The sequence below is a fragment of the Opisthocomus hoazin genome, chromosome Z (assembly GCF_030867145.1).
Source record: "Opisthocomus hoazin isolate bOpiHoa1 chromosome Z, bOpiHoa1.hap1, whole genome shotgun sequence".
Lineage (NCBI taxonomy): Eukaryota > Metazoa > Chordata > Aves > Opisthocomiformes > Opisthocomidae > Opisthocomus > Opisthocomus hoazin.
In genome coordinates this window covers 48,150,635-48,167,933 of record NC_134454.1, presented here as the reverse complement: position 1 = coordinate 48,167,933, position 17,299 = coordinate 48,150,635, and the positions used below count along the sequence as shown (strand labels likewise).

Below are 17,299 nucleotides of genomic sequence, written 5' to 3'. Positions count from 1 at the left end.
TACTTGGAAAATTGTTATCTCCTGCTTAGATTGTTTAAAGGTGAAATTTAAGATACTGTTTTGAACTGTAAAGAGCCAGTACAGTGAATTTGCTGGAATATTCTTTCTCGTTTGTTGTATACAGAGCTATTTTGTCAAATAAACATCAAGGAGTTTACTGTCAGGAATACATTTTTTGTATGATCACCAGCTTGGTAGTAATAGATACGGAGTTAAAGCTATGATGTAGTGCTGAATAGCCTTGTAGTTCCAAATAGCTTCTTGAAAATAGCTCATAGACCACCAAAAGAAAGGTGCACATGACTTGGTCACTGAGCAAATTTTTCAGATGCCTAAATTAGACCTTAGCATGATGAAGTGAGGAAGGAGACTTGCTTGTCAGTGATTGAAATGGCTTTGCTACTCTCTTGTATATCTTGCATATATATCTTCTGATATTTCACGTGTTTCTGTCTTCACACATAAAACTTCGTGCACTGCTCAGTGCTAGCTGAAGTGCCATTGCAGTGCCATTGTATTTTACTTACAGCAGAGTGCCCCAGACAAAAATGCAGCATATCAGACAGAAGATGGTTAGTTTGGAGAGAATACAAAGTTATTTCCAAATAACTGCAGGCATGATTTTGAGCTGTTAGGGGAAATTTTTCTCTTCCCCACTGCCTTCAGTAGCATAATAAGGTAGAAGCTTTAGGGCCAGTGATGCTTTTCTGATTTTGATTGTGTGTGATGTATTTGTACTGCTAAACATTACATATTAATATTACACAGTATATATGTAAAAACAGTATGTGCAAATTATGTCTTGGAACAAACAGATTTACAGATTAATTGCTCTTTCTGAATCCCATGACTTATGTTTGGGTTATCATGTTTCCGCTGCAACAATTTTACAGGCTAGAGATGTGTTCAAACAGTGCAGAGAGAACTGCTTTTATTCACTCACTTTTCCAGAGCAATTGGAATACTTTATTAATTCAGTGGCATGAAGATGCCTGATTTAAAAAACCTGTCTGCCTTTACTGCAAGGAAGGAGAAAAAGATAAAATAAAGCTGTACTATACGTCTAAAGTCTATGTAAAGTCTATCTAAAGAGAGGTTTTAGTGTATTGGCAGAACTATTGTCAGGAGAGTACATGGGGAACAATCAAAAATTTTCTACTTTTTTAAAATTTAAAATCCTTAGTGATTTAAGAAAAAAACAAAACCCAAACCAAACACACTTCAAAATGGATCTCTTCTGACCCATGGTAGTTTATCTGCTTTGGTCTTGGAGGGCAGAAAACCACCTCACTCTCTCCTTCTGGACTTGGAAAAATGTTTACTAGTATAATCTGTATTGGCCTTAGCATTTTGCCAAATACAGAATTTGCATTCTCAGTTTAACAACTTCAGAAGTTCCTTTATGTTTTCAAGGTTTATTTGGTGAATTCACAGAGCACAAATTATCAGGCCACTGTTGGAAATCTCCAGAAGAAATGTTGGATGTACCAGATGTTTCTAGAATATAATGGTGTGTGCTTCTTTTTTGGCATCTTTGTAAAGAATAGGTAAATGTATTCTGTGGCAGTGTCCTGGACAACAGGAAAAACACTTGTTGGGTCCTTATGATGGACTGAAACAAACTTGGAGGTGTCTGAAAAGGTAAACTGATAGAAGATGCAACAGAATAAAAGTTCATTAGTATGTGGTACTTAATATTATAAGACATTGACACAGTTCTCAGTTATGCTAGGTATTTCCAGTTAAACTGTCCCTTGCTGTCTGATTCAATAATAATAGCTGGATGTCTTTGTAGGATGAATAAAGTAGTTTATATGCACACTAGCTACTTCCAGATAAACTGTCCCTTTGCTCTATGATTCAACAATAATAGCTGGATGTCCTGTATAATGCATAAAGTAATTCTCAGGCACACTGACGCTCTTCTGTCACTGGATATGATTTAATCTCATTTTTCCACCAGCACAATAGATGTGGCTGTGTGTGAAAGAGAATCTGTGTTTGTGTATAAGACTTTACTTGGAAATAATCTTCCAAAAAGGAGGAAAATGAGTGCATTGCAAAGAGTTTGATGTTCCCAAAAGATTTTCTTTTACAGATTTGTTGAACTGTTAAGCATTTATTGTAAGGAGAGTAGATTGTTCTAGTTTTAGTAATTATAATGCTACTCTGTTTTAATATTGCGTGATCTGTGGGCTGCCATGAAGTTGTTACAAATTGAAGGGCTGGTATAACATGAAATGAGGCACCTTTTCTGAATGTTGCTTTTGTTCTGTATTTAACAAATTAGTATGTTGACATTTGTCACTGATGTATTTCATTATTTGCTGAAAGGGTTTTAGGGAGTTTGACAGCATGAATGGTTTGTCCTACAGACTTCTGAGAACTGATAAAGGCATCTTTGTTCTTTGTGCAAAAGTGCAACAGATATCTGATTGACTGATGCATGCAAATAAGAAGGCTTGTTTAGCTGCTGCGCAGAATAAACTAAGAAAATAATTTCAAAGCTATTACGTATTCTTCTATGTTTTTCGTTCTTTTTCTGATAGCAACATGTATCTCATTGATCAATGTTACAAGAAGCACTGCATCCTCATTCAGTAAAATGAAAAAGTGCATTTTATATCAATTTACATACAGTTTACAGACGACAAAAATAAGAAAAACACATAAAGGAAGATAGTAGGACTAGTTAGTGAAATTTCTATTGCTTGAACCATTTTTAATACAAGTGTGCAGAGCATTGTAGCATTTGTATATACAGAGTATAAAGGCATAGTAGAAATAATGCATTTTAGCAGGGATGTTGAAAATCAGAATAGACTTGACGGTGTTGTATTTGCACCCATTCCTTTAAAATGAAAGCTTCAGAAAATGGATTTCTAGGTAACAATTCTTAAAAGCAAGAATTGTAGGTGATACTGCATATAGGCAACAATTAGATCACATGCAAATTGGATAATTATCTTAATCTCATTGTTTGCTCCCACATTTGTAGTTGGCTCAAGAAACAAGAGTGTATTAGATGTGAACTTAAAATTTAAAAGAATTGGATCTGTGCCTCGTTTGTGGTTTGAGAAGTTCTGATCTTTTTTTAAGAAACTCTGAGCTATACTTTTTTATTTATTTTTTTTTAGAAATACCAGGGATTTGTAGCACTCTCTCCTCCAGTAATGTGTGGGATTTCCTGAATGATTTAGGGATATATCTGGAGTTTTTTGGGTCTGCATGTGAAGTATTTGTTGTAGGAATCCTTAAAAAACAAGAGCATTCCTTAGGTTTGTTTGGGTTTATGATGCTACTCTACTGTAGTTTTTAGAGATTTAATAAGAACCACGTCTGCCGTCAAGCAGATGTCATTTTCTTGCTGCTTTTAGACAGTGATACCACGAGCTTTACCTTGTGAAAAAAATCCTGAAAATCTTCAAGAGCAAGCAACCTTTTTTCCTTTTTGCTTGTTCATCTTGCTTTTTGTTGTTGTTGGTTGTTGTTCTGTTCTGGTATGTGTGAATAAAAGCTTTCTTCTGTATAGTACATGAAGAAAACAATGTCCCATTCTTTATTTTATTTTGTCTTGTCCATGTCACTTTTTGAGACTGCTAATGTGTAGGCCCTTAACTTGAGTGAATTTTCGCTGAGTATGGAGAAGCAGGTGTGTTTTGTTCTGTCTGTTTATCATAGTTGGTAATTTTCATTTTGGCTCTGAGCTGTGTTAGCAACTGCCAGAAACTTCATGATGTAGTAAAAGGAAATCCAGGTCTTCCAGTATCAATGATGATGGAAAGCTACAAATAATGAAATCTATCCGTGATCAAATAATATCATCCATCAGTGACAAAGGTCATCATTTAGACTATAACTGAGGAATGTTGTTAGAGACTGTTCATCATATTGATCATTTTAGCAAGACTACGAAGAATAGTTTGACAAGGCTCTGAAATAAAAGCTATGTGCATTTCTAACATAAAACAAGTGATTCTTTTTTTTTAGTCTTTTCTTTGATATATGAGAAGGAAACCGAAAAAAAATTATCACACAAAACCATTTTGTATTTATGAAATGAGAGGTGTGAGTACCTGTATTTATATCTGTTTTCGTTACCCTCTTGTTAAAATAATGTGATCAATTAAAATAATTAATTACAATGATCAGTGTCCAGCCATTGCTATTTTCTGTTCACTTTTTCTTTAATTTCAGCAAGTGCTTGAGGTTAGTTCAGTGGTCCTAATCTTGCAAATCAGTTTTAAATGAGAAAGAATTAATATAAATGCATTGTTTTAACAGAGACTTTCCACGCTATTATTTGTTATTAACTATTTTCAGATGGTTAATAGCTTAAACTTTTTTTTTTCCTTCACTTGGCCATTTTCTAGTATTTGGAAGCAGTCAGAGAAAAGTGGTAAAAATTTCATAAGAAATCTGCAATTTAGCAAACCCAGAATGTAAACCTCATATTGCATTTATATGTTTATATAAAGTTCCTACTGAATTTCCTGGGAACGTGGTATTTCCTCTGGCTCAGACATGAACAAAATTTTCAGCCTCTGAACCTCTTCTGTAATGCTACCTATGTCAGCAAGAGTAGAGAAGTTTTATCATTGTTGTGACCTTTGCATAAACTTCTATGAAAAATTCCATATCCTAAAATACTATTCACAGAGCAGTCTGAACTAGAAGTCTTTTTATTTTCTTGATCTTGATTTCTTTGCTCTTTAACTGAAGTACTTTAGATAGACTTCCAATCCATCTGTTTTCTAAGAAGAAAAGAAATAAGCTAATTGAGTTGTGTAGCTTGTAAGACTTGCTTGGAAACATCTGCCATGCAACAATGCGATTTCGTACTATGAATACTTAGTAGGGGATCTGGAAATCAGTGTCACTGGTTCACGAATTATTTTCGATGTTAGCTGTCAGTACTTTTTGAGGAGCAATTGCCTGTGAAGTGTGAAGGTTAAAAATTGAGCTCCATAAAATAGAGAGGGGTTTTTATGAGTGAAACAGGTGCTTGCATTTATGGAAGCCACTTTACTTGCTCTTATTCCTAGATCAGTTAACTAAGTCAGTTAAATATGAAAAATTCATTCTGTGGTACACAACATGAAAAGCTTTAGTCATCAAGGTGTTTCTCTTTCAAAGCTGGATGTAAGATTTTTGACAGTATTGTAGCCATTTGTTACTAGGAGGTGTTGTGTAATGATTTTAATAAAGTAATTCCATTACTTTGTGCTTTTCTGGGTGTGAGCTTTCAAGCAAATCTGGATCAAAAAAATCTTGATGGGAGCTGAGGTTTTGAATCTGCAAATCTTTCTTTTCCCTCCTGTAATTTTCTGTTTGCTTTTTTTTTTTTTCTGTACAACAGCAAGCAGTTTGCTGCCTGTTAGAAACCCTGGGAGTATCCAAGTTCCTAAATGAGTATATACTATTGGGCTTACATAAGACATTTGGAAGGAAAATCTGGAGAGCTCCAAAAAACGTTCATGCCTCGCAAGTTCCTCTTTGTGATACAGAATGTGTAAGATGAAAAGAAGTGAGCTCAAGCTGCCGTTAGGCATCCTGAGGGCATCAGAGGTCCACTGATGAATAAATCCTCAACTCCAGAGTTCTTTCTTGGGTTGACTGCTGGTTGATCTTGTCACCTCTAGTTCCTGATGAGCTTTTTACAAAGTTGAGTAACATCATTCACGGTACTTGGATCCCAGACATCATACTGAAGTCCGCGTGTAAAATACAGCGTCCTTTCTGTCCTGCTTGTTGTACATCCCAAGTCATAAAATTTGAAGTAGGTAGGATTGATTACCATGATATGACTGCAGCAGGGTATCAGCCACAGATAAGTTGTTTTGTGAATTTTTGTGAAACCCCAATTAAAGTTTTTTTTGTCTTAGCACTGTCAATGTGTGTGCACTGTGTGTGTTAGGGAGAGGATGAGATAGTATTGTTTAAAGAAATTAGTTGCTTTATTACCAGGTTGTTCATTTTGTGGTGTGTTAGTGTTTTTGGGATTTGGATCTACGGAAATTCTTGTAGCCTTTCTAGGGGAAGTGATAGTTTTGGTCCACCTTTTTAACATTGTATATGTTGGTTGGAGGACAAAGGAGCTGAGCCCCAGAAGAAAGCTAGGACTTCAAAACAGAGCATGCTTTAGAAAAAATTGGAAAAGAGTAATGCACATTTTTGGCAAGACTAGTGCAATAATTAAAACCTCCAAAATGTTTCCTGTCTCTAGATGTGCATTTTGTTGGGCAACTAAATAAAGATCTTGTTTCAGCAGCTACAGCTCTGCATTTTATACTTGAAGTCCCCCAAGACAGAAATACGAAATATGAATCCTACTTTTATGATTGACTGTCCCATGGTATTCAAAGAAGTTAATAGATGGTATCACCCTGTATGTGGTTAGTTCCCACTGACCTAATTTTAAAAGAAAAAAAAATCTGTAGTAGTTTGGTTTGTTTCTTGACTTTTATGGATTTTTACTTCAAGGCTGTTCATTTGGTGTAATACGGGATTGGAGATAATGAGAAATATCAAGAGTTGTTACAAACCCAGTTTTTTGTGTAACAGCTGTTTGAGCTTAAGCTCATGTTATGTTTTTCCTTTCACTGTGTAATTTCTTCAGTTTTATGCCAAATACCGGGTTTGCTGTTGAACAGTGATAAAGAGAGTTTCTCCTGAGAGGGTTTCACCCTTGTTTATACACATCCTGACTAACCTAATTTGGTACAGTGAAATAAGCAAGACTGAACTGATTGTCTGCCAGTTCATGGAGCAGCTGCTGCTCAGGTGTTCAGATCATTAATTAGGTGCTTGACTGAAATTTGAAGTTGGGATGTTGAATTACTATACCAAGTTGGCTAATACCATCCTCCTTCCAATACACCAGTTGATCATCTTTTCCTATTGCCTACCCTACTGTATTATTGCATGATTTATGGAGTAAAAAGTTAGTCATCTGCTCTAGAATGATTTTCAGCTGTAACTTCCAGTTGCTTGTTGGTTTCCCACTATGATGGTAGGAAGGGAAAACTTTATGAAAGTTTCCATTATTTCTGGAACAATGCTCAGAGTATTCTAACTCCTAGATCCTTGCCTCTACAACTGGATCTGCATGTATATTTGAGCTCTGGTACACTATAAACCTAGGAGATTAAAAAGGCTGTTTGTCTCTGTAGTCCTCTCAGTACTGGACTGTAACATACACCAGAATGCTGGAGATTATAGAGGTAAGTAAGTGGATGTTGCATGTTCTTGTGTCTGCATTCTAATGGCACAAGTGTCCTCAAAGATAAATAAAGCTAACATTCAAAGTCTGATGTAGGTACTGCAGACAACATGCTAATACTGTTTTTTGTATTGCTGGAATAGTGTAGATTGAAGGCAACTGATGAGAGATTGCACAAACTATACATAAAGCGCTATTATTTCGTTGTCTAACTTTCTCAAATTCCGGTAATCTTGAAATGTAGATCTTAATTTTAATGTGTTCCTATGAATATATTTTTAGAGATATTTCTCCTGCTCCCTTCGGCATGCTTAGGAACAGATTTTCTAGAAGTATAATAACTGTAACCCATTTACTATCTTACTACCTTTTTCTAAATAGGAAAAAATAAGCAGTATTGAAAAAAATTTTTTTATTACATAACTTATATTTGTAATAGTGATTTTGGGTGCTACTTTTGACTCCAGAAGTGCAATTTTCCAGCTGATATGCTCTTGGCTGTGTTATTTCAATAAATACATAAGAAAATGCATCTGCAAATTCCCATGTGCTAAGAGGGAAAGACTTCTACTTCAAAAGGAATGGAACAAGTCTGTTAGAAATGAGCTTTGCATTCCTAGCTTAAATGTATACTTAAGTTCTTACATGTACATTTGGCTAGAGTTGGTGCTATGTGTCTGATCTGATTATGTGTGAGCAGCCAAAGATAGCACACTGCTGCAGCCTGTGTGCAAAGCTGCATATGCATCTTAAGTCATAAGTCTGGACAAAATGTTTTGCAAAATTGCTCTCAGAGATTTGGCCTCTCAACTGGTCAGATTAGTGTTCAGATCTCTAGGACTCATTGAAACCTTTCATTTGTTAGAGAAACCATTTATTAAGAACATCTGCATGGGTGGATTTGGATGATCGGAACTTTAGGACCCTTTGGCCTTCCACACCAAAACTTTCTTTCCCTTTGGGGCTCAGTTTTTCCTTCATATGTGTTCATACCATAGTTACAGTGTTGAGACTTCCCTTAACTTCAGTTTAGCTGGGAGAGGGAACTTGGTCCTTCTGACAGTCAAATGATACAAATATCTAAGTTATGAGGGTGTGATTCTGGTCCAAGTAATAACCTTTTGCTTTAAAAGTGTAACCAAGTGTATACTTGTTGAAAACAAGTTATTAACTTATTTTTCTGTAAGAGCCATTGGGAACTTGTCCAGCTTACTGGTGGGGTTGTTTTGTTTTTTTTTTAACAGGGAGAGGTTTCCCATCTTCCTTACCACATCCAGCTGGCCTGTTCTGGCCTGCTTAAGAAGTTTGGGCCAGACTTGAAAAGGCATCAGCTAGAGGCATGTAAAAGCTGCGCGTAACTCATGAGGCCTCTATGTATTTGCTGAGGTGAATCACCTTTGTCTGTTTTTGCTGTATGAATGGATTTATGTCCTTTTCAATTCCAATGAAAGCAACAGATATCAATAGCTGTCGTGGTTTAATCCCAGCTGGCAGCTAAGCACCAGACAGCCACTTGCCCACCCCTCTCTGGTGGGGTGAGGGTGAGGCTCAGAAGGGTAAAACTGAGAAAACTCGTGGGTTGAGAGAAAGACAGTTTAATAGGTAAAGCAAAAGCTGGGCACACAAGCAAAGCAAAACAGGGAATTCATTCACTGCTTCCCATCAGCAGACAGGTGTTCAGCCATCTCCGGGAAAGCAGGGATCCATCACGCGTAATGGTTACTTGGGAAGACAAACACCATCACTCCAAACACTCCCCCCTTCCTTCTTCTTCCCCCAGCTTTATATGCTGAGCATGACGCCATACGGTATGGAACATCCCTTTGGTCAGTGGGGGTCAGCTGTCCTGGCTGGGTCCCCTCCCACTCGCTGGTGGGGCAGTGTGAAGAGCAGAAGATGCCTTGACTCTATGTAAGCACTGCTCAGCAGTAACTAAAACATCCCTGTGTTATCAACACTGTTTTCAGCACAAATCCAAAACATAGCCTCCTACTGGCTACTGTGAAGAAGATTAACTCTATCCCAGCCCATACGTGCACACAAGCCTTAGAATTTCTTCCTAGTAAATAAAATGGGTGGTAGGAGGGCCAGATTCCTATTCTGGTTAAAAAAAAATAAAAAAAGAAGATTTTTGTTACGGCAATTGAATCATCATCCTGATTATATTATTTTTCTCATAGACTCTTGAATTGCTGAGAGCTTTAGGAACAACAACAATAGTAACAAAGTGCAATGAATAACACTGCACATCCGAGATGATGTAAAAAAATGTGGATTTGGTTGGTATCAGTAGAGGTGCAGCAGAGTTTCTGGAATTTAAACATCTATTGGAAGTAGAGAATCTGCATTTTAAATTAATACATCAAACTTCACTTCAAACCAGTAGATGCTGGACATATTACAGAAACATGGTCAGTCTTTCATAAAATTACTCTTAAGATAAATGCGAACTTTGCACTGTTCTCTAGTGATATCTGTTGCCATATGAGGCTCTGAATTGGAGATACAGCTGCTTGTTAAGGGCAAACAAAATAAAAGGAATCATTTAATGTGTTCTAAGGAAAGGAAGTTGCTGGCTGTACCCAGACCCTAAAATGAAATTCTGCTGCAGCACATAATCATATTTTTGGCCTTGTAGAAAACTGTATTCTTATTCTTTGGCCAAAATCTCGCTTATATTAATTTTTCTCACTGAAGTGATTTGTATTCCTTCCACAAAGGAGAAGATTGTCCAAATGTGGCATTTCTATTATTTAAGTGATTGGAAAAAGCAGGAAATACAATCTTTACTGCATATTTACCTACAGTAGACTTAAAATGCAAACCATTCTATGAGCCTGTTTATAAGGCATGAAGTTGCTTTTATTTTACTTAGCCAAATGGCCGAAACACTGCCAGCAGTATGTCTGGAATGTTATTTACTTGGTCCATTTCTGTGGTTTTTCTTTGCAGCACTGTACACATGCCACAGTTAGGGGTCATTTACTTACAACTGGCCAAAGTAATACCCTCGAACCTGCAGTTATTCTTCTCATTGGGGGCTTTATAATAAAGAGTTCATCATGTTCTGCAGCTTCTGTGCTTGCATTCCTCCCGCCCTCCCCACCCCTTCCTCCCTCCATTCTCTTAATCAGAATTGCTTCTGGAGAAGATTTGCAGAGCTGCTGGTTTTGCTTGCTTTGTTCTCTGTGACGTGATTCCTCTATTAATGCTTTAATTTCTTACATTGTTTCTTACAATGCCAGCTGATTGAAATGTATTAACTTGCTTTGCTGGATGACTATTATTATTTTATAAGGAGATTGTTATTGAGTGTGTTTTTCCATTTAAGTGGGTATCATATTTTATGGTCTCAGTTCCAGACATTGAACTGTTTCAAGAAAACTGTGGGTGTTTTAACATTTCCAACGGAAGGGTAGGGCGGGTGAGGAAGCTCTTTGGAGTGCTGATGAATAATACTTGACTCTTGGAAATGTCTTAAGGCCATGCGCTCCCCTCCCATGCTCAGAAGGCTAGACTTAGTTTTGAAGACCTGTGGTCTTGAAGGTATTACCATTATGTTTTATTTCCTTTCTACCTGTCTGGAGTTGAGAAAACAGTTGAAATGCAAATTATGGATGCCGAGGGTTAGTGCAGGAATACTCTGCAGATGGTGGTTCTGGTTTGTGCCCTTGCTATTCTCATCTGTGGTACAGTGCCCCATTAATCCCTTGCACATTAGTCAGATGGCTTGATTCTGCTACTTTTCTTTCCTAGATGTACTAAATTTCAAAAGTTATGAAACTTTTGAGATGTTAACATCTGTAATGTCTGTAAGCATAGCAGAAATTGCCTTACAACAGAACATGAGTTGGGAACTGCAGTGACTTGCAATTCAGTGTAAATGTTTTCAACAGCAGAGCAGTAATTCCGAACAGTGTTTTTCTCCCAGTTTCTTCTTATAGTACTTCAGTGCAAAGCAGAGCAGATACAGACTGCGTTGTTCTCCCCTGTAGTGAATATTCGGTCTCCTCACTTCTGTGCTTGTAGTAAAGGATGTTTTTCTTCCTCTGCATTTGCAGAAATGAGCAGCTCTTATCATTAAATGGTATCTTTTTAGCTGGTTTGAAGTTTTAACAAGTACATGTACTTTACTATACATTGCTCTTGTTGCTTTTGGATAGTGATTTGTTTTCTTTATAAAATGTTTCTGCTTTATTTATTTCCAGCTTTGATCATTTAACTGATAAATATTGGCTGCCTATATCCACACCTGCTCATCTTTTATTGTCCTGGCACATATATATGCTTCTATTGAAATAAATCAGTTTTGTAATTTGAAAAATATAAAACTTTGGTTTAAGTTACTTCGTATGGATAATAGTTGTTTGATGGTTGAATACAAAACAACTGTGTAGCAGAACTTTAATTTGATTCTCTGCCAACGAACAATAAAGTACAACCTAATTCCTAAGAACGCCTGAGCTATAAACCATCAGTCATGACCTAGCATGCATATAGTAATAAAAGGCTGACAAGGCTAATAAAGCTTATACATTATTATGGCTATGCAATGCATGTTATAACAGGTCAATAATGTGTTTTGTCACCCCTTTCTATTGTGCAGCCCACACATCATCTTCCTGTCACAAAGTGTACTACCGGGAGGTAGCCATCTCTGTGGAACACGTCTGTGCCATGAAATCGCTCATGCTTGGTTTGGACTGGCCATTGGTGCTCGTGATTGGACTGAAGAGTGGATAAGTGAAGGGTTTGCCACTTTTTTAGAAGATCTGTTTTGGGCTAGGGCACAACAGGTAAGGTGATGATACATAATTTCTTAATTGAATTATGTATAAATAAAAATTATGTGCCCTGCTGTGATTTAGACATAAATTAAACCTCCTGTGTTGTGAAGACAAGCCTTTTAAAATAATATTGGAATTTGCATGATGACTTGATTTAAAAAAAAAGACACAAAATCCTTCCTGATCCACAGTGAACACTAATCATTACAGAGGCAGAGGTCAGGGCAAATGAGAATGGAAACATCTGTTTGTTAATGATTACCTTCCCACAAATGTACTACTCAGTTACTACAGTTCAACTATGAAACAGTTGCTCTGCATTCTTTCCACTTGTATTGTGTTCCTGAAACTGGAAGAACTAGCAGTCTTACTGAATATTGTAATATTCCAGGTACCTAATGCAAGTGGTCTGGTTTTGTCCAGTGGACAGCCAAGAAGCGTACTTTAAAACAAAATGGAAGCTGATGAAATAGAGCAACAGCACTTACACTTTTTTCCTCTTACACTGCCCAGCAAGAGCTAGCCTCGTGTCAGAGGCTTAGAAATCATTGTCTGCCTTAAAGTGAAAAGCTCATAAATTGCATGTCAGCTAGTAAAGTGGTTTTCTGATCCAATTCTGATTTTTGTTTTACCTCTGCTACTTCAGGCATTTGTGTGGTAGTCATTTCTTCCTGTCCTTGTGTCAGGCCCTGATTCTGCCCCTTAAATCTGCAGAGCTCCATCTGTGAAAGAGGAGGGGGGACTAGGAACTGACATTGTGCACTCTTCTGAGCCTCCATTGTATTAAGTATCAGGTATATTTATAGAATCATAGAATAGTTTGGGTTGGAAGGGGCCTTTAAAGGTCATCTAGTCCAACCGCCCCTTAAATGAGCAGCGACATTTTCAGCCAGATCAGGTTGCTCAGAGGCCCGTCCAACCCGGCCTTGAATGTTTCCAGGGATGGGGCATCTACCACCTCTCTGGGCAACATGTGCCAGCTCCTCACCATCCTCACTGTAAAAAAACTTCTTCCTTTTGTCTAGTATGAATCTACCCTCCTTTAGTTTAAAACCATTACCTCTTGTCCTGTCGCAACAGGCCTTGCTAAAACGTTTGTCCCCATCTTTCTTCTAAGTTCCTTTTAAGTACTGGAAGGCTGCAATAAGATCTCCCCGGAGCCTTCTCTTCTCCAGACTGAACAACCCTGAGTCTCTTAGCCTGTCCTCGCAGGAGAGGTGCTCCAGCCCTCTGATCACTTTTGCAGCCCTCCTCTGGACCCACTCCAACAGGTCCACGTCTTTTCTTGTCACCATGTTTCTGGAACAAGAAAGAAAGAAAGGCTGTCCCAATACTTTGCTTTTCCCTTCTGGTCCTAAAACTCATTTCTGCCCCTACATCAAGGATCACTTCTCTGCTGTGAGCTGTTCACCTTAATTCTATGCTTTTGTAAGTCACTTGAAAGCATTTGTATTGTAGTAGACACCCTTCCGTGTAGTTGAATGAAAAGGAGTGAGCAATAAAACAGGACGATTAGTGCCCTTGTTAATTTGTAAGGTCAGAAAATGTATTATTGCTCTTTTTTTTTTTTTCATTTTTAGAATTTATGAGTGGTTTTGGTGCTGTGCAATCATACAGCTGTAGGTTTATAAGTGTATTCCATAGTGCCTGGTAATAATGTCATGTGACTGAACTATTGGTGTAGTGCAGGATAATATTAGGTGCTTTTGCTTTCTCCCATTTCCCATCTTTTCTTGTAATAGAGAAGCATAAATCATTTGTAAGCTGACAACCTGACATCTATTTCATAAGAATTCATCTCTGTTAATATTATGTGAATGGGGAAAATACAACAGGCAGCCTTCACAAGTGTGTCAGAAGTAGTAGGGAAGAAGAGCGAAGCCAGGACACAAAGCAGTTTTTTGCTTTCAAGACTGGGAAGAGTAAAGATGCAACCAAAACCTATATGCCAGGTATCTGTACCGTACATTCAGTTCGCTTATTGCCAGTTACTAAAGGGAAAACAAGATGCCCATCTCTCTCCTCAGGCAGAAATATTTAACCGACTATTGATTCAGTGCACACAGCAAGGCTTCTGTTTTCCTTAGTGCTGCTATTAACTCTGACAGCAGCAACTGTTATTTTTTGGTTTTGTTTTTTTTTTTTTATCATGGATGTTGGTACTGTTGCTTTATCTTCTGCATGTTAAAGGGAAATAAAAAAAGTTTCTCTCTCTGAAAATTATTACTCTCTGTTGGGAATCAGCAATTGGTGATCTGTGTTTTATGTACAATAAGCAGCTGTCACATGACGAAGCAAAAGGACAGCAGGAATTGAAAGCTCTACTCCGCTGGCGACGACTCAAAGATGAGGTGCAGAACTCTGAAGAAGAGCTGCAAGTTTTAAGGTAACAATATGACAGTGTAATCTTTGCTTTCGCGTGTTCGCTTTCTCCTGTTTTCCACCATTTTCTCCCTTCAAAGGATATGCATCCAAATAACCTGATTAAATCCACTGCGTTTCCTTACTTCCTCTGAAGAAAAAAGAAAAGTCAAATTAAATTGACTGCGTTATTCATCTTCTGTATAATGCAATTGCTTTTCTCTTTGTTACAGAAAGCTTTCAAAAACCATGGGATTTAGTTTGATATAAAATATTTCTAAGCAGTTTACAAGAGCCTCTATTCAAGGAATAAAAAAAAGCCATTTCCTGAACAAAGTTCACTGTTTGAAGCCATAACAGGTTCACTTTCTATGGCTGAAGACAGGCACATACAGGAGTGTGATATCTAACTGCCAAGCTGAATGAAACTTTAAAAAACAAAGGAAAAAGCATAATCAACTATATAAATCTATTTTCTCTTTAGAAACTACTAATAATGCTATTTAGTAATGCTATTCTGAGCTGAAGGCTGCTTACATAGCTGAAGACAGTAAATAAAAAAAAAGATTCTTGCTTTGCTAATGGTTAATAATCTGGGTTGTTCTGATTGGTGTCTTGGGAATTTGCCTTAGTCTTTTATCTTGAGTGGCTGCCTAACATCTTTGATTGAGAAAAACAAGTTTACTGGTCCTAACTCAAATTAGCCCTACACTGACCAAATCACAGAAGTATAGGCACAGATTTCAAGAGATTATGTAGACCATTCTCCTACCCTGAAATACAAGCAGTACACACAGATCGTCTTAAGCAGGTTTTTACTAATGTGATCTTAGGAACCTCCAATAAAAAAGTTTCCACAGTACCTAGCTAAGCTGTTTTAGTGTTAACAGTTAAAAATTGCTTCCTAATGCACTGCTGAAATATTGTTTAATTCAAACAATGTAGATTTCTTCTTTTCTTTCACCAAGTGGAAGTGAAGAACAAATTGATCCTGATCTTCTGTATAATCAACTTACAAATGCTTTTGCAAGACTGTTGCGATTTCATTCATTTTGAGGTCTTCTCTTCTTTTTGTGCTTTCCAAATAGGACCTTAAAGCCTTTTAAGTTTGAGCATGGTTCACCAAGATAGAAATTCCTCTCTATGGACTCATGTCATCTGAAGACATGTCACCAACTTTGAATAACTGCAATCTTTCATTGATCTGTTTTATTTCATGTTTATTGATGCATTGTGTATCCTGCATGTAAGCAGCATCAGTGAAGTTATACATTTGCAAGTGTGCAGTTTGATGATAGGTGTAAATACAAAAGCAAGCCTTATCACTAGCTGTCATATAGCTGCTACCAACACAACTACCGATTGACAGATGCTGGGGGTTTTGTTTGTTTTAAAATGTATTATTTTTAGGACCATTGGTTCTTTCTTTTGATAGGATGCTTATCTGGATGTATTGTTCCATTTTCAACATTATGGAATCACATTTGTGTCTTTTGTGTTAATTATGTAGTTGTTACTTTTAATAAAATGTGTATGTGGTGTAAATTTTTAAAATTATTTTTCTAAGGTCCAGAATATCCTGTGTATCTGAAACTCGGAAAGGATTGATTTATCGTGAAATTGAAACTTAAGCTTTCTATTGATTTCCACAGCTAGTAGACATAAGTCTCTAATAAGCATGCTGCGTACCTTTTGCATAGTGGTGTTCTCAATGCTAACACAAAAGAATGACAAATCGTTTCTTGTTTGAAAAATATGCCTCTAATACACACTTCAGGAGAGGAACATGATGCCATCTTGGGATTCTGTCAATCTCTTCCTCTCTGATGTGGCTGGTTTCCTGTGGTTGCATTTAGGGCCTTTCCACTGGTTTCAGTCAGATATATGGATTATATAAATACTGTCTCTACTGTTTTTGTGGCATGGACTTGACTAGGTTGTCTCTTTGCTGGGTTTTTTTCTTTTCTTCTTCCTTGTGAAAGTATGTCTACATGCTTTCCAGAGTTGGAAGGTAAGAGAGAAAATTTCAGCCTTGGCATTGCACTTGGTTTTGAGTCTGTACTGAGGCTTGTGGTTCAGGCTTGTGTTTTTATACAAGGATATTAAAAGTAAATAACGCTTTGTTACTTCTTGCCAATTATGTCAGGAAGAAAAAACCAGCCAGCCCACTCTTCCCAAGCATATGCTTGTACTTCCATTACTTTTTTGTACCATGCTGGATGATCATATGATTTTCTGTGCGTTCTCCTGGCAGCAGGAAAACCCTGCCCAAAACTTGTCAGCTGATCCTATTAACTTTTGATCCAGCAAATAAATACACATTCAGAGTGGGTGAAAGCCACTCAGAAAACTGATCATCAGCATGATGTTTCTTATTATGGATATTTGATATTATGTTATAGCAGCATCTCATAAGGTACCTGGGAGGAAAGGAGTCAGGAATGAAAGAAATAGGTAAGTGTCTTTTCAGCAGGCAGCAGCTCTGAAAGGCAGCATCAGCAAATCTTAATTTTGAAGAAGAATTTGTGTCACTGTAGTGCTCATACAGGATAAGACTTCAGACAGAATCGTGTATTTTCTCACAGAGTTTGAAGCAAACCTGCAGGGATAAAAGCACCTGTGAAATATCATGCTAGAGAAGTCCATTTCATTCTGGTGAATAAAGCTGGTGTTGAGATTGTTTCATGTCCTGGCCCTTATGACTGAACTTCAGCTTATGATTCTTCATTAAGACAAACCAGTGTTGATCTCTAATTCTAAACTTGTCTCTCAGTTCTACTTGAGTCAAGTATATTTCCTTCCTGAAGCAATGCTCTCTGACTGCTCTGTAGGTGTTTGTTTAAAGAGTTTTGTTCTACCACAGTGATTGGAAACATGCCTTTCAGGTGGTCTCTCATAATCTCTGCATAGGTTTTCATGACTACCTAGT

The 17,299-nt window shown here is 37.3% G+C and overlaps 1 protein-coding gene across 12 annotated transcripts in view; it reads left to right on the top strand.

Annotated features, from left to right (window-relative positions):
* AOPEP (aminopeptidase O (putative)) overlaps positions 1-17,299 on the top strand; it is a 208,222-nt gene that overhangs the window by 76,216 nt on the left and 114,707 nt on the right. For 10 of the 12 annotated variants that reach the window (XM_075411062.1, XM_075411065.1, XM_075411063.1 and 7 more), the window contains 2 exons: positions 11,829-12,018; positions 14,286-14,395. In XM_075411062.1, coding sequence (XP_075267177.1) covers positions 11,829-12,018; positions 14,286-14,395 — 300 coding nt within the window. The remainder of the gene's footprint in view (positions 1-11,828; positions 12,019-14,285; positions 14,396-17,299) is intronic. The other 2 variants (XM_075411067.1, XM_075411064.1) reach the window with 1 other exon arrangement.